The 17,965-nt window shown below is 46.5% G+C and overlaps 1 protein-coding gene and 1 long non-coding RNA gene across 5 annotated transcripts in view; one reads left to right on the forward strand and one right to left on the reverse strand.

Moving 5' to 3' along the window:
• Nucleotides 1–17,965, reverse strand: part of GHR (growth hormone receptor) — a 217,114-nt gene that overhangs the window by 9,645 nt on the left and 189,504 nt on the right. For all 4 annotated transcript variants that reach the window (XM_053657235.1, XM_053657236.1, XM_053657234.1 and 1 more), the window contains 4 exons: nt 15,532–15,661; nt 8,708–8,892; nt 6,024–6,202; nt 70–235 (listed from right to left, as the gene is read on the reverse strand). In XM_053657235.1, the coding sequence (XP_053513210.1) occupies nt 70–235; nt 6,024–6,202; nt 8,708–8,892; nt 15,532–15,661 (660 nt within the window). The remainder of the gene's footprint in view (nt 1–69; nt 236–6,023; nt 6,203–8,707; nt 8,893–15,531; nt 15,662–17,965) is intronic.
• Nucleotides 12,880–16,622, forward strand: LOC128626163 (uncharacterized). The gene is made up of 3 exons (XR_008390093.1): nt 12,880–12,958; nt 13,305–13,387; nt 16,555–16,622. It is a non-coding gene; the product is annotated as an uncharacterized LOC128626163 (long non-coding RNA).

Genomic DNA, 17,965 nt, shown 5'->3' on the forward strand with positions numbered 1-17,965 from the left:
AGCACAGGGGATGGATCACTGCGCCTTGAGAAAAGCCACGTGGGCGCCATGGCGACCTCTTACTTTTACCTTCTTCGCAGGGCAGGGGGCTGGTCTGAGGAAGTGTGACGTAGAGCACCTCGCTGAACTCGCCGTACTTGTCGGAGTTCCGCTGCCTGGACCGCACGCGCACTTCGTACTCTTTGTCCAGGCGCAGCGAGTACACAGGGACCGACGTGGACGCCACGGGCTCCATCTTTCAAGACAGAACGGGGCACTTGCTGGTTAGAGAGTGGACACTCAAGGCCACAAACTCCGAAAGGTGTGCCTGCGTCTGTTCTCAAAAGGAATCGTGGAGAGTAGGTAAGGTGTGCAAAGGTACTGGAGTTGGGGGAGGGGGGCTATTTCAGGAAAGATCAAGGCAAATATGTTAAATGAACAATAGGCCTCAAACTTATTTTGGTACAAACCAGAGACTTGATGGACTTTCACAGAAATGCAGTTATCTCTTTTTAAAAATCTTATTTATTTATTTATCTTTAGAGGGGAAAGGAAGGAGAGAGGGAGAGAAATACTAATGTATGGTTGCCTTTTGTGTGTCCCCCTGCTGGGAACTGGCCTGCAACCCAGGCTTGTGCCCTGACTGGGAATCAAACTGCAATCCTCTGGTTTGCAGGTCCGCGCTCAATCCACTGAGCTACACCAGCCAGGGCAGAAATGAAGTTATATCTTTAAATTAGGATGTCAAAATTCTAAGATCAAAGCATAATAAATTATTATGGAAAAATAACAGAACTATAAAGAAATGTTGCCTATCCTTAGGGATATTACAGTTTTGTATGAAGATGCAAAAACAGGAAAAACAAACATATTTCACATCAAAACAAATTCTAGTCATTCTTTGGAAATTCTGGGTGGTTATACATATGACCAGATAATTGCAAGGGGTCCTAGGAAAATCCATAGTTGTCTTAACCAAACTTTGAAATAACTCTGTTAGAAGCATCTATACACATAATCTGCTTGTTCTAGAAGCCTCAAAGGCCACCTCAAAATTGTTTGCTATTCAAAATCTGCAAAAAAAGAAAAATCACAGGAGTCCTTGTGGTCCCACAACCTTTACGGCCAGGATATTCTTTTACCTTCTGGGGGAAGGGCAGGTCTATGAGACTTTTAAAATGTGTGCTGTCAAAGAAGGGGACCCAGTTAATGAGGGGGTTTTCCTTTAAGGCAAATATTCAAACTGAGTAGTCAACGTGTGCTTTTCCTACATTTTCTGGTAGAACACCTTGTTCCTGTTTATAAAAAACTAGAAACCCTCACTTTTTCCACGGCATCAGCCTTGCACATAAATAAGATCTCATAGTTTGTTTTGCTAAGTCAGAAGCTGGCTCTTCAGTTTCTAAAACAAATTTCCCTCTCACCTCGGTTCGTTTCTGCTCAGAAAGTCTCTCCCCCTGCCACCGTGTGTACATGGGATGGTGATTTTGCATTGTTTAAAGGAGCCTCTTCATATATAGAACATCTGCACGCCTAAAGTGCTTTTTTAAAAGGTAGAATTTGGAATATTAAACTTACTATTTTTCTTAAAATATTTTTAAAGCCCATGTTTTTGTTCTGAAAGCCCTAATTTCTCTGTTACTGTCACCAAAGTCATTTCTCTACAGATTTTTACTAGTAACAAAACCAGGCAGGGAGTCTCAGGGACCCCCCCCCCCAAGGCCCCTCTCCACCCTCTCTGATCCCTGCACACCCGCACACCCGCACACCCACATGCTGAGCTCGGCCCCCTGCCTGTGCGCCTGCTCTTGGCCGGCCCGCAGTGTGTCTGCTGCAACACTAAGAAGTCTTTCCTGGCACTTTCCCCTATTCCCTTCTGCCGGACGCTGCACATCCTGCACAACTTTCTCTGTTCCCTGCACAGGTTTCTGTGTGAGGCCACAAAGTCTCTGGGAGCCAACGACACCTTTGTTGTCTTTGGGTGGAAGGTGGGCGGGCAAGTAGGTAACTATAGGCTGTAGATAACTGTATGCCACCCATTAAAATCCTGAAAACACCAGGAATTCTTAACTTGGCTTAGCAGGTAAACAGTGTAAGTAACTACATGGTCATTAGTATCACTTTTATATTGAAAATGTATTTAATTAAAAAAGGACACAACACCACCAAATTCCATATTGCCAAATGGTAACATGAATCTGGTCTAAGCAACGAACACTAGCTTTTTCCCCTTCTGCTTACAAACTTCCCTTCTTTTTATGCTTACGACACTTATGCTCATAGCCAGTTATATGGCAACTGTCTTCCGGAGAGAGGTCGGTTCTTATGAACAGGCCCTTGGTATTCGTGACAACTCTGTGACCCTTGCAAATGATCAAACTCATAAAGACTATACACATATAACTGCACTCACAGAAGGTCAGTAAACGTGAACTGACCCCTGTGGACCATCTAATGTGACTTCTAGCAGGGCACCATGAGGACTGCTACAGAGCCACATGGAAAGGCAGCTCTGCACGGTCAGTTGAGTCCCACACCCCCGTGCACCTGGCTCAGGTATGCGACGCATATATACCTGCCTCTCACTGTGTCTTGGCTGAGACATCACTACAGGCCAGGGTCTTTCAGGCTTCAAACTATACTCAGAAAATGTATGAATTGGAATGTTCTGATTTACATCTTGCTTTTTCTAGCTTGTCAAACGGAGGCAGGAGACAGCATAAGAAGAGCCCCGAGGCTGCACAGCTGTGACTGGCCAGCATCCAGCATCCTGGTTGCCAGGAAACACCTTTTACCACTTAGGTTGAATAAATAGTAAACTGAGGCAGGGAGGAGGAAGGAGACATGTCTCACATGCTAACTCAGTAGTCCCCAGCCTGGTCTGATAATATTGCCAGGTGTTCTAGTATCACAAGAAATGTTATGTTAGCAAGAAAGAAGGGAAGTCCTTGAAATCCTATGTAGCATTTCCACTATCTGGGAGAGAAGGCCTTGAAACTATGCTTTCATCCCAGGGCCTGGAATGTGGGAGAGGGTCCCCGGTACCCAAAGAAGAAGCTCACAAAACCACTTTGGTTCATTGTCTACCTCTGGTCACTGTTTTATGAGGGAGTCCCCGATGGTTATAGAGGAGCCCATCAATAACTTTGGAAAGTGCCCCAGTTTAAATTAACTGTCTCCTGTCATGTATCTGTTTAACAGCAAATGGAGTCTGGAGCAAGAGAAGGATTCGGGCTAATAGACCCCCACATATACCTACGTTTGGGTAGTCACGTTCCCCCAGGAGAGTGGGCACCACACTTACCCATTAATCAATATCTAACTTTATTTTTCCTATCCCACCAACTATGTAAGTCCTCAGAACAAAGGACTCTCTCTCCTGGGGGCTTGCCACCCTGGTCTTCGGCCACTCTTACCATTCGGCCAAGAATGCTGCCCTGCTTTGCCCTGAAACTTGGCCTTTCGCCCCTGACTCTAGCTAGTCCTGTTCTCTTCCATGGGAATGGATCACTAATAAACTGATTGCACACTAATAGATTGGCTGATCTGTAATTCTTTACATGTGCCAGCAAGAAGAACCAGGTCTTTCCCGTCAACAAAACGTTTCAGTGTCAGGATTCTTTGACACTTAAAAATGATTGTGAATTGTAAAGGTTTGGTTTATTTGAATTATACCTATGGCTATTTTCTATATTAGAAATGGAAACTGAGAATATTAAAAATGCTAATTTTAAAATGAAAATAAATTGATTTTATGATAATACTTTTATTAAAATTATTGTGCTCTCCAAAACAATAAAACTATAGAAAAAAGAGTGACATTGTTTTACATTTTTGCAAATCTCTTTAATGTCTGGCTTAGTAGAACACGGCTGTATTTCCACACCTGCTTCAGAACTCAGTCCATTAGGAAGTGTTGTTTTGGTTGAAGTGTATGAATAAAATCTGGCCTTACACAGACATATATTGAGAAAAGGAAGGATATCTTCCTAGTTTTTTCAGATAATTTAGATGTTTTTTTAACACCAACACTCAAACTCAGTAAGTGGTATTTTCTTAAAGGTTAGTTGCAACCTGGAATCTGAAACCTGTCAATGAATCTTGTGGACTCTGTTATGTTAAAATCCTCCATTCCTTCATCTAGTACTTGAATGGATTGTTTCCCTGTGTGCAATTTTGGTTATATCATGTATGGGTCATCTGGAAAAGACTGGTTCACTGAGTTATGCCGATTTCCTAAATGTCTACACAGTTTATTATGCAGTATAAAAAGAATCACTTGCTAATAGCACCACTGCTGATCTCAACGGGGTGTCTTCAAAGATAGGGAAGCCATCAAATGCGTAGTTACACAAGTTTCCTTAAATTCTAATTTTCCCTTGAAAGCTCACATTTTTTCCACTGGCAACAAATACTACCAATTGTTTTTCTTACAGTAATAAGCTTGCTTAATTTTTTTCAAGCAATGTTTGCCAAAACTTTGCCAATGCAAACGCGAATTGCTATGTATCAGTTTATCAGTAGTTCTTTCAGGTAACACTAAGGCTCCACGTGGTGCTCCACACAGAACGCAGCGGGTTCCGTGGGCAGCCTGCTGTTCCAGCGCTTTTTCTGAAGACCACCCTCGGCACCCATGCGGCTTCATGTGGATTTGCCACGTGTCGCACTGGATGTTAAAAAGGCTGAGCTGTAACAAGATCAGTCATTTCCACAGCTTCATCAAGGGCACTCTTAGGAGAAACGGCTCTGCACCGCCGCTCCCCTCCGCCCGCCGCGATGTTCGGAGCTGAAGAATTCAGAGACTGCCAGTACCAGTCTGTGTTACTACCCCCGTCTGTGCCGAGGTGGCCTGTTTACCCATTGTGGCTTTTGTACCATCAGGGCAAATCTCAACATGGTCAAGAATGGAAATAACATTTTAGTACTACTATGAAAATAGCCTTGACCTTGCAGACCCCCTGACAGGGTCTTCGGGACCCTCAGGGATCCCTGGTTCACACTTTGAGAACAGCCACCTTGGGGAACCTGGCACAGTCCTTGCACACAGTGGCTATTCCGATACCTGCTGGCTGCAGAAACGCATGACTAGCTTGCATTTAGAGCGTCTTGTTTGACTCAGCATCCAAACATGCTTTTTTTTACTACACCAAGTTGCAGAATAGATATCTAAATTAAAATGAGGCCGTACACAGAGACTCAAAGCCCAGTATTGTGCTGCTCAGAGCGGCTGCAAATTTAGCTCTTCCTCTAATGGCAGCATCAGCCTCTTTCTCAGCCATTCACTGAGCGGACAGCCCGGTGTCTCCAAAGCTGTGCCAGCTGCTGGGCCTGACGTGATGCCTGGCCAGGAACCGCTGGGCTTGGCCGGGGCCGTGGCTGTGGTCAGACTGATTTAGAATTTGTTATATTGGGAGCAGGGCGATAATCCTGTTTTTCTTCTTGTTGTGTGCCGTGTGGAATTTATCTCAGTGCCCAGTTCCCATGCACTTGGCAAGGAAGTGAGGAGGGCGGAGGTCAGCCAGTACATGCTCCTCGCAGACTTCAAAACCAATCGGCACAGTTGTCCCTGGGCGTACTTGACAAAATATACTTCCGAAACCCTAAAGGGCAAATTCCCTCCTAGAGTCACTTAAGACTTTATTTTAATGGGGGTCTTGTGAGCAGTAGCAATTAAAATCATGGGAGAATATTTAGCCGTAGCTCACTGTTGACCTTGATCATAACCCTTCCCATGTTTAGCCACATCCCCAAAGTGGCTCAAGTACACAGTTTTGTTCTAAAGTTAAACTGGACACCCAGGAAGACTGGGGGAGAGTCTTCCTTTCCTTCCAGATGCTCCCATGTCAGCTCCACGGAAGCGTCTGCTACTGGACAGAACCCTTAAGTCGATCTTTTACTGGTCAGACTTTCTCAAATAAGAAATGATGGAGCACATGGTGTGGGCACCTGGTGCTAGGTCCAAAGGAAGTTACAACAAGAGGGGTGTTAGAATAAAAAGAAGACAATTCAGAAGATTTAAAGCATGACGTGCAACGGCACCTTACCATTTTCCACTGGGTCTCATTTATTTCTTTGTATTGTAGCTCGTACTCCAGGACTATCCATCCTTTCTGAACGTCTGCATTGGATGGTGGTTCCCATCTCACTTGGATATCCGCGTGAATGCCCGTTAAACTGATGTTCAGTAGAGTCCAGTTGAGGCCAGTGGGTGGGTCTGGTTGTACTGTGCATTTCAAAGGAGAGTTAGTACACAGACACACAGCTGCATAGTAATGGAATGCTTTCTTCTGAAGACACCACATTCGTACCTTTTTATCACTCATACTCTTACTTCTAATATTCCTATCAGTATATTCTCACTCTGTAAGAGAGTACCATTTTTTAATTTAAGGATGATCTGTGTTTACCTCTAAAAAAGCCCCTGCAAAAATTGCTTTTCAAGCCTAAAATCTGATCTATAACTTTTCTTAAAGATCACTTATGCTTAACATTTCTTCTAGCTATGATAGAATTAATGCTCTGGGACTTGGCCAAGGAATTCATTTGAACTAAGGGACAGAGTGTCAGACAGCCCTGTGGCAGTTAAACATGTGGCTGTTTTGGAACCAGGGCTAGAGAAATCTTTTGTCTTCCAAGCTGTTCATGACCTGGGGCAAGGACCTCGTCTCGCTCATTCCCAACACTCAGCAGTGGCTCCTCAGCTTGGTGCCTTCCCAGCCACATGGGGTCTTCAGACCTAAGAAGGGAGGCATCACACTGCTCTCTCTCAAAGGGTTTTCTCTCACTTAACTGGATGTGAGTGATGGGCAACGGGGTTCTGCTTGGTTTCTGCTGATCTACCTACATTTCCAGGTACAACTGTTGACCACAAAGACCACAATTTCCCAAAGGCTGGTGAAGAGAAATATGGATTCCAAAGCTAGGAACTGTATCTAAATTTATAGTTTAGAGAGTTTCCAATACATGACTGCTATTTGGTCTCAGTATTGAGGTTTTCAAAAAGTATATGCAGAAGCAGAGTAAAATTTACTTTCTTTTCTATGATATGGAGGTCGCCTGGAATGGGGTAAAGTCTGTGTCCCCAGGGTTGATCAGAGATAAGATTCAACAACTGAATCTAAAAAACAAACTAAGCAAATAAGCAGAACAGAAACAGACATGGAGATCATTTGGAGGGTTATCAGTTGGAAAGGGGAAGGGGGAAGGGAGGGAATGGGGGAAAAGTACAGGGAATAAGAAGCATAATTGGTAGGCACAATATAGACAGAGGGATGTTAAAACAGTATAGGAAATGGAGAAACCAAAGAACTTACATGCATGACCCATGGACATGAACTAAGGGGGAGATTGCTGGAGGGAACTGGGTTACTGGTTGGAAGGGCGAAAAGGGGGCAATACTGGGACAACTATAATAGTGTAACTAATAAAATATATTTTAAAAAAGAAATTGGAGTGATTTGTAAAATAGCTAAGCTACAAATGCCACATATTGACAGGAACAGCCCTCTTTTCTGGATTTGCTGCAATTATTTATTATTTATTGCTTATTGCTATTTCTCATTAACACCTGGGACTCCTGACTTGACTGTATCTTACTCATCCTGCAGCCATTACACCCGGACACGGGGCAGAACAGTGCCTGGCTCACGGCAGGCACTCAGGGCCAGCCAGGTACAGGGGCGGGGCTGGCAGGTGGCAGGGACAGGCTCAGAACATGGGTCTTGACCCAGTATTCTTACTGTTACTTATTGAGCCACTCACAGCTGCACCCATAGGTGTTAGGATATCTCCACAGTATCTCTCAACTAGGCAGTTGAGTTCTCTTTTGCACTTGTTCAGTTTTCTGAGTCTTCACCCTCAAAGTTAGGCTATCAGATCCACTTCTCCCGTCTGCAGCTTCTAGCCCCTTTCTGTCTCTTGCAGTCTTTGGATGCCTGGAAAACCACATATGAGGACAGCCCGTCCGAGAGAACTCTAAGGAATTCCTATTCGCAGCAACTGAGCCTCCGTGGGTAGATGTGAGGAACCAGTGCCAGCTACTCAGAGTCCCTCTTTGATTTTTTTCTGTTTAGTTGTTTATACTATTACAGTTTAAACATGCACATTCCAATTATAGCTGTTTGTTTTCCTTTGTTTCGTTTCCCCTGCGTCCACATGTTGGGCAAGGGATAAGCTGTTTGGATCTTTCATTTAGTTCATTGAGCTGATTATCTCCAATGTTTGTCTTCAGATTTTATAAACATGCTTTTGAACTGATTTTGGCTGTTTTGTAAATGTAAAATCCCAGAGTAATTGTGCTTTGTGATAAAGGAAACCTAAGTATTTATTAGAGCAATGATAGAGATCAAGGCCAACATATTTCGGTAGTGAAGACTATAATAATCACACCAAATAATTAGAAGAGAAGGACACTTAGGGGCACCCCGAGTCTGCCCCTGCTGTGGCTCTTAGGAACACAATCCAGTTGAAAGACCTCCTCCAGGAAGACGCCACCAGGCCCCCCCTTCTTTATAGCATTACTGCTGCATTTGTTTTCCTTAAAGCCCACTTAGTTCCCCCTGCCCTTGGCTTCTTGTTCAGCAGCTGACCTCATGCCCTGTCAACCTGACTTCCATCTGCCCCTCGGGCACAATGACAAAGCCTCCCTACTCAAATACACCTGGGCATTGAGACTTCCCACTTAGTTAATCTAAAGCCATGGCAAGGGAAACACAAACCTGTGATTTACCTATTTCCTCTACAGAGAAGCACTTCCGATCCACAGTCCCACCACGACTCGTGAGCTTGATGCAGTAGGGCGTCCAGATGGAGGTATAGGATGCGTTAAAGTAACAGCTGTTTTCTCCAGCAGTGACGTAGTCAGGGCATTCTTTCCATTCTTGAGTCCACTCTTGAGTCCACTCTTGAGTGTTCCTGAAAGGGAGGGTAAAAAAGGATGAGCTCTTCCCAAAGCAGGCCATCGGTGGAGTCAAAGCGAGGAGCTTGGCAGTCAGAGTCAATAAACTAAAACACAGACATTTACGAGCAAATGTTCCCGGGAAGTCTCATGTTTGTGGGTTCCGTGAGGGTCTGCAGACTGAGTGGGGGCTGTCTGGTACTTCTGCCTGCTGGAGAGCCACGTGCTCACTGACTGCATGTGACGGGCGAGCTCCTAAATGAACTTGACTCATTGGTAGGCACCCTGTTATCCACATTGTACCAATGAGGTTTAGGGAGATTGAACAAGGGCCTTCCTTAAAAATGATAGACAGTCAACTTGCAAACTGCAGAGGTTCCCAGAGTGGTGAGTCTCTAGACCCAGGCGAGTCTCCAGCTCAGGGTGGGAGGAACCAAGGCTGCTGCTGGTGTTGTCCAGGTTGAGCGACACTGATGTACAGGTGGCCTTGCCGTGGAAGTCGGTCACCACCCTGCTCCGAACCACTGTGTGTCTGTCTCCCCACGGGCACCCTGTGCTTGGGGGAATTTTCCTCACACTCTGAACTCCTCCTCATACTTCTGTTTTTTTCCTTAATTATATGAAGAGCCAAGAGAATATTTCAAACATGCAGGACATTCCAGCGATATGTATGAAATGTGAAATCCTAGCCTTTCCTTCCCAACCCCTGTAAGAGACGAAAGGCATGAACCCAATTCAAAACTCTCACCAAAAGAATTTTTCTTTTCTATTTTGTAGCTAGACATGGACACTTAATTATAGGATATAGGGGAAAAAAAGAAATAAACATGGGCTGAAGTGAATCAACATGCTTGCTTACGAGTTCCTTTTTGGTTTTTCTACAAAGAACAAGTTCCTCTCTTCCTGGATCTCAGATCAGATAAAAACAAATAGGAATCCCGGCAGGTAGATGGACACATGGGGGACACGGAACTCATCTGCGCAGCTGCGTGTCCAGTGACATTCCACCCTCGTTATTTGTCTCTGCCCTGCTCTACAGAATGTGTTGTCTGCGAAGGTGACTCTGAACTACAGCAGGGCGTGCGCTGAATGGAAAGGAGATGCCAGGACAGTCACTGTGGAAGGAAGTCAGAGTTTAGGGAAAGGCAGTTCCCTGGTCTGTTGCCATGGGGACCTGAACAAAAATGCAGAGCAATCAAGAGATCCAGCACTCAGAGTCAAGTTCAAGCACCCCCACCCCCACAACCCCTGAGCAGAAACAGAGTGAACACGTGACAGAATGTGACGCAGCTCCGCCGAGTCCCATCTGTCTGTCTGAGTGGCGAATCCAGCCAGCTGTCCTCGGGAGCCTGCTCTCTAAGCGCCAGATAAGCAGTGCATCCAGCGTGAGCACAGTGAAGATATAATTGATGTCAAGATTCGGTTCCTACCTTCGGGCAAGAAAAAGGCTCAGAAATTACAATCTCAGTACTTTTTTGGCTTCCTGCATTCGGTCCACTGATATTAAGGAAGCACTGATTACATACAAAACCCTGTGCTAGGCATTATGAAGGAGTCGCATGCCTCGGGAATTACTCTGGACTGAGGGGTATGATCTAAAAACTAGTATAAGGCAGCGTGAGTGCTTCCAGATGGGGCTCATTACGCTCCCTTAGAGCTCAGAGGAGGCAGCGATTGTTCTGGTGGTTCACGGAAGGAAGCAAGGTGGAGGTGGTGTCTCTGGCGATCTTGAAGGATCCATGAAGTTGAACAGATGGCAATAGGGAAAGGAAAGGAAGGGACAGAGTGGCCCAAGGCACTGAGGTAAAGAAGTCCGGGCACGAGCGGGTGAGTGGAGCGGCAAACCATGGGATAACTGGGGAAGGACTTCTCAAATTAGAATTGCTGCCTGGGCGGAGTGACTCCCTATTTGCTTATCGTTCACCAGGCGATCTGCTTGCGAAGAGGGTTTACGAGTCAAGGAGATGTAAGGCCAGGTAACCTGTGGTGGAGGAAACAGGCAGCAGGAATGACCCTGTGCAGATCCGGGGCCAGGGGCCGGCAGGCTGGCTCGCCTGGGGGGGGCGGGGTGGGGTGGGGCCAGGTAAGCTCCCTCTGGGGACTGTGGGAAAGGCAGGGGCTACGGGGAGACACAAATGCCCTTCTTTCCAGCCGTTTCTCAGGAAGAAACTTGTGCAATATGGGGAGATCCTTGGGACAGCCATTCATCAGCTGTTGGGAGAAACTGGAATTCAAGTGGCAGAAACAGCAGGGTCCAAGGCAGGGAAGTGTTTAAATCCTGGCTAAGATTCTTAAAATCTAAGTTGCGTACCCCTGGATGAGAGGAAGATACATCCCCGATGGGAAAAAACGTGGGTGGAGGGGAGAAGCAAGGGTAAATTGTGTGTGTGTCTCTGTGTGTGTGTACATTTACAGTAGGAAACAGATTTAAAAATATTAGGAGGAGGGGAAGGGGGGAGAAGGTACAGAAAATAAGTAGCATAGACAGATAGAAAATAGATAGGGGGAGGGTAAGAATAGCAGGGGAAATACAGAATCTAAAAAATTTGAGACACGTGTTCATGAACTAAAGGGGGAAATGGTGGGGGAGGGGTGTGCAGGGTGAAGGGGAATGGAGGGGGGGAATAGAGCAAATGTAATGGCATAATCAATAAAACAGATTTAAAAAAATATTAGGAATAGGCGGGTCATTGAATACACTTTATTTTATCCTGAGTCTCAAACTAAATAAGAGTCCATTACAGAGGATGGTTTAACAGGCCAGCCCAGGGAGTGCGGCTTTCACACAGTAGTGGAGGGCACAGCGCAGGTATTCAGCACAGCTGACGGTGTTAAAGTCTGTATCAAAGTGTCCTAACGAGGTGGGCCAGGGCTGACCAGGTCTGGCTTTGTTCTAGAGAGGTGAGCTCTGTGTGTTTCTCAGTTTCTCAGTGTGGGCAGGTGCAGTCCCCCATGGGGACTCCACAAAAAAACCCTGTTTAGATGATTCCCATCAGCTCCAGAGAACAAACGACTGAAGAAAGCTCTCATCTGATGCAGGAAGGACCTGGAAGAGCTAAGTTCAGAACACAACTCCCAACTCCTCCCTCATTATTTATGTTACATTTTAAATAAACATATAACATTTATTTATCAAATTTAGACAAAAAAACCAACAGACTCCCGAAATAGACACTCTGTCTCCTGCCTTCACAGGGATGAGTGTCTGTAAGATGCTCTCCCCTCTCATTCCCCAGGTAAGTGCTCTGGGTCGCTCCCGGTCTATCTGTGAAACAGGAGTGAGGACTGCAGAGATGAGCAACAAAAATCAGAAGAAAGGGCAGAAGAAATGCTTTCCATCAATAGGTAACCAATTGGGGGGAAAAAAGGAAATAAAACATCATTTATGTTTGAAGGGCAACTGTTTTCATTACATGCAAATCATGTGTTTTTGGCTTAAAATGTATCTTTTTCCTTAGAAAAAGAAAACAGAGTAACAATGTCCTCTGTCCCTTCTAATTTCTCCCACAAGCTGGCATAGAAAAGAAACTTCCTTTTAAAAGGCCAGGATAACTTGTGGAGGGGGGTGAGTGGCGGGGGTGGCAGACCTGGGGGATACAGCCTTAGGGACTGGGTGTCCACCCACTTGCTTTGAGAACGAGGCATCTGCAGGCAAGGAGAGGAGTTCGCAGCATCTCCGACAGGCTCCCGGAACTGCATTTGCCATACCTGTGATTTGCATTTATGCCGAGTCCCCTCCAAGCACAGAGGCTGAATGTGGCCCCATCTCCAACACAGGGGACAGAGACTGGTCCAAATGGGCCCCCCTCCTCCAGCTCATCTGGCCGGGAGTGGTGCCAGCCAAGCACGAGGCTGCCTCTGGGTCCGTCCTGTTGACAGCCGGCCAGAAATGCTGAGGTGCCCCCGTCCCTTCGTCACCGAGCCAGGCCCCTCCACTGCTCTGGGTCTGGATGAAATCCTGTCATCACTTTGTGTGTGTGTGTGTGTGGGGGGGTCACAATTCTGTGGTTTTAGGAGCTGCCTGGGAACCGAATTCTGAGAGATGGTCACAAGTCACAAGTGCACGGGTATTGTCCTCTTCAGGTAAGTGCACAAGGCCAAGTCTAACACGTCTGTGCACTGCGTGGGGCCGTCTGGTCCTGACAGGACACGTCTAACCCTCTGCTTCTGCCCTTCCCAGGTAGACTGGGTGGGGGCTTATGCTGTTTTGGCGGAGATAGTCAAATTAATTATATTTTATAGGGGAAAAATAACCCCACAATATGCTGATTTTAGCCAATTTAGATTGGCACTAATTGTGAGACTGTACTTTGGGGGTTTGAGGAGGTGATGATGTTTTCCCCTGGGGCCCCAAACTCCACTGAGGCCCAAACTAATGACATCCTTTTGCACCTGTCTGAGATTTCCTCCCACCTGGCTGTGCTTCCAGTGGCATCTCTGTTGACAAAGAGCCTGGGCTTGGACCAGAGACACTGAAGGCCTGGGTCGGGCAGAGGAGTCTCGGAGGCCAAGGTCGGTGGCCCTGGTGCATCAGGGTAGGGGACAAACGTGATTTGTGATGGCTTCACACCTGGGATTTATCTTTCTGCCCAGGTTTAAATTTGGTGAATACTAGGGAGGTGTAAACCTATTTTCGTAAAGTGGGCTGGCTCTGAGGTTGCTCAGTTGCTTTTCGTCAGCTGGGCCTGGGCAGGCACCCCCTCGGTTATGACCGAGCTGGCTCTCAGGTGCCGAAGCCTAATGTGGGGACTGAACCCAGTAGTCCTGTTTTCCACTTAACAGTCAATCAACAGACACTCAAAAGTGTTACCAAACGTTTTCACTTCCTGTCCAAAATACAAACCCACTTTGTCTACTGACCCTACGCCTCTGCAGTGTCAGCGTGCACACACACACACACACACACACGTGCATTTGGTACCCAGCCATCTTATCTTTGTGTGCCCTTTGGGGAACAGCCAAGAGACCACTCTCAACCTGAAAGGCAGGTAAGGCCAGTCCTGGTAGCTAACTCCGAGTACATCTTATTTGCAAATCAAGCACCCAGCTCAAATCAAGCATGAAAGATGTTCTTATAGGATGTAAAGAATCGAAATCAGTTTTGTAGCCCTTAACTGGAATTTTACATCATTATTGTTTTACATCATTATTGTACTACCAATAATAAAAATTGGCAGTTGCCATGGATTGTGTACTTACTGTATGCTAAGCACTAAGCTAAGTGATTCCATGTGTCAGCTAATAAATCCTCATTGGAGGACACCAGGCAAGGTCTATTAGCTCCATTTTACAAATGAGGCAGCTGAGTTGTGGATGGACTGGCTCATCTGCTCAGAGAGTGAAGTCAGAGCCAGGCCCAAGCGCAGGTTTGTGGGTCCTGAGTGCATGTCCTTTACTGCTCGCTGCATCTTCCGTCCCTCTCCCACTCCTCTGTGGGGTGGACAGCGTCACCTGGGGACTGTGAACACCACCAGCCTAGAAGAAAGGGCCCCTGCTAACCCTGTATCTTGCTCAGGTCTGCCTTGGGGTTTGGGAAGAAAAGAGGAGACGATACAGTGTGTAAGACCCAGATTTAAAAAAAGCCCAAAGGTACCACATATAAGTAAAGACATGGAAATGATGTCAGGTGAAATAAAAGACTTGGGTAGTGACAATACTAGGAGATCTTTGCTTCACTCCTCCCTGTTATATTGAAGGACTGCTGGTAAAAAATGGATAGAAAAGTACTACAGTCCGTTATTGAACTATTTAATTAAACAGGAATGCAGTCTATTTTCTGTGTAGAAACCAAACTGAGTCTTTTAAAACATACATCTTTTCCATGCGTGGTTGCTTCTTGTGTGCCCCCTACTGGCAACCTGGCCTGCAACCCAAGCATATGTCCTGACTGGGAATCAAACCATAAAACATACATCTTTAAAAAAAAACCCCTATGACTTCCCACTACAGACAAAGGGAAATTCAAAGCCCACCCATGACCTACAGGCCCATCACAGTCTGGCCTGGCCAACTCTCCCACCCCTTTGCATAGCACTCCCCTGTGCTGCCCTGCACCATGGCACTGGCCGCCTGCTTTCTGCAACCTGCCAAGTCGGCCTCAGGGCCTTTGCACCTTCCCCAGACACCCCCGTGGCCTCTCACAGTTCGTGCTGTCTCTGCCTCGAGGTACCACGTGAAAGAGGCCTCCTATGACCTTCTCATGTAGAATATCAGCAAAATCCCTGTCCACACACTCACTCACACACTCATGCACATTCACACACTCATGCACTCAGACTTCCACACACTGACCCTCAGACACTTTCATGCACACACATGTATTCACACAGAGTGCTGACACACTATCCTCTTTCTGGCTTAACTTTTTTTGGTAAACCATATTACCAGCTGACATTTTACTTTTTAATTTTTTAATGTCTCTCTTCCCTCATTGAAGATGATTCTCCATGAGACCAGGGACCTTACTTTTTTGTAATCACTGCTGTGTCTTGGTGCCTAAAATAGTACCCAACACATAGCAAGGGCCTCCTCCTGAGTATTTTTGAATGAATCAGTGAATGGATCCACACAGGCCATCAATTCCTACTGCTGCACGGGACTAGCACACCCCAGTCAGAAGGTCTAGGAGATAAAGATCAGAAAGGCAGGGGCCGCACCTTCTAATATAGAACAGTTGCTGGAGTCCTGGGCTCTCGGAGCCGCGATGGCCCCCATCTGTCCAGTGGCATGAAAAAGTCTCTAGTTCGGGTGAACGGCACTTGGTGAGTTTAGGCTTCCCAGAAGAATCTGCAGAATAAAGGGAAAAGGCAAGGCATGAGATCTGGGGGGTAACATGTGGCCTTCGTGAGACTCACATTTAAAGTGCTAGAGAAAGAGCACTTGTTCCAGAAATGCTGTTTCCCTACATCACAGTTTCAGAGCTTGTGGCTGGCTGGTCAGTTATTTCTCTGCCAGCCCTTGATCCCAGGGACGAAATGTTTTGTCTTGATCTCAAACATTATTTTTTAGGGACCATTTAAGGAATCAGAGCTGGAGGGTGAGGATTTGGGAGTAGGTCCTTTACCTGGAAGGTGACCCCAGGACCTAGAAATGAGGGGTAAGGGGTAAGGGTTGGGGAAGGGGAGGGGAGGGAGAACAGTTAATAATGTGTGTGCTATTCGGCTGGTTATCACTGTGGCCCTCTGGGGCCCAGCCCCACAGAAGCCCCTCTGAGGTCCTGTGTAGAGTGTATCTTATCTACCAACTCCCATCACCCACTGGCTGAAGGATGCCCTGCAAGTGGGTATTAATGCCCATGAACTTCTGGGCTGCACCTGTACACAGGCTAAGTCCTCACTTGACTTCTGAGAAACCGAGGCAGGCATCTGAAGTGTGCCCAGCCAGGTGCAATGTTGACAACTGCCCACCACGGATGGCTGCGTTGGTATCAGACGGGCCAAGGGGATGTGGTGTGAGGACCACAGCACCCACGACAGGGACTCTTCTCTTTTTTACATTTTTAAATAAAAAGCCAATTATGCTTGCACTCTTTTAAAAGATTCAGCCAGTAAACTCATTAAATAGATGCTGACACTAAACAATGATGCATACAGATTCATCAGTTCTATTTGGGGAAGTGGGACACGCTCCCTATACATTACGGTACCCGCCCCAAACCTCTACATCCGTGATTTCTGCAGCTTGGACAAGTCTGGGGCGAGTGTGGAGACAAGTCTGGGGCGAACGGATTTGCGTGTGTCAATTTCACCCACGGTCATTTTGGTAATGGTAAGTTTCTTTCCTTTCTTTTTGTTCCTTATCCGATTAGTCTTCAGTTCAACTGTAAACTTAATGTATTTGTTTTCTGACCTAAAACTCTCATTCTTGGGCACTAGGGAGACTCTCAATCTTAAAGTATCTTTATAAATACTTCAAAACTTGATTTAAAAATAGTACACAAACAAACACTTCAAAGTTCCTGCCTCCATGTTCCGGGTACATATCTGGTGTTCTGAACCAAAACATGGCTCTTTTTCCTCTGTCAACAAACTCCTGAGGAATGTCAAGTTATAAGCCTTCTAAACAAATCCATCATTCGGCCATGCACTCAGCAAGCACTTACTAAAACTTCCACACGGTGCTAGGTCAGTTCTGAGAACCCTGCAGGAAGAGAACCAGATACCGTCCTGGTCCTGGGGGAGACTCCATTCCAGTGAACACCGAGGGAGGTGCGATCCCAAGCGGGGCCACCGAGGTGACCAGGTTGGGGAATGGGCCCCTCTTCCTTCCACCAACAGCCAGACTGACACAGCAGAGAAGCCCAGGCTCGGGGAGCGTGTCCTGGTGTTAGACACTGACTACCCTGCACCGTCTGCCCACAGGATGCACATCTGCAGAAACCCCTGGGCTGCAGATGGGTCCTCTGCCCTGGGAGCATGCATTGAGAGCGGCAGAATCATTTTCTCAATAAAATTCCACGGTCATACTGTTGCAGAAATATTCCTCCTCGTGCGTGAACCAAGACATTTATAACAGTGTGGGACATGGGTGGAGACTGCCTTGGTACCAGGAGCAGGCGGGCAGCCTGTCTGGCTGCCCAGCACAGAGGAACTCCTCCCAGAACCCACCGGGCGGAGCTGGCATGTGCTGTTACAGATGGGTCCTGGGTACAGTGGAAACTGTGTGTGCTTCATTAGGCAGCACCCATCATGCACAGAGGACCTGGAGAAGTTCCTTTTTTTAATTAGCTGAAGCACTGAAAGTGCTATTTTTTGGTTCTTCCAGAAAGTCAGTGATTAGTAAAACATATTTAAACCGCAACTATTTTAATGCCTGCAGGTTTGAGGAGAGAGAATACGTCACATTCTAATGGTTCTTCCACACAGAAGGTAAGAAGAGAAAGTGCTCAGAGGGGAAGGGGCTGGGGGCTGGGTGGACAAGGGGACGGGACTGAGAAGTACAGAGTGGCAGTTTCAGAACGGTCACGGGCATGTGAGGGGCAGCCTGGGAAACTGAGTCAATGCTATTACTGTGATAACTATGTGTGGTGCCAGGTGGGGCCCGGGAGTAGCGGGGGTACACTTTCTAAAGTATTTGTTTGTCTAACCTCTG

Source organism: Artibeus jamaicensis, unplaced genomic scaffold, assembly GCF_021234435.1.
Source record: "Artibeus jamaicensis isolate MK-2021 breed Jamaican fruit bat unplaced genomic scaffold, CSHL_Jam_final scaffold_369, whole genome shotgun sequence".
In the NCBI taxonomy this organism is placed as follows: Eukaryota; Metazoa; Chordata; class Mammalia; order Chiroptera; family Phyllostomidae; genus Artibeus; species Artibeus jamaicensis.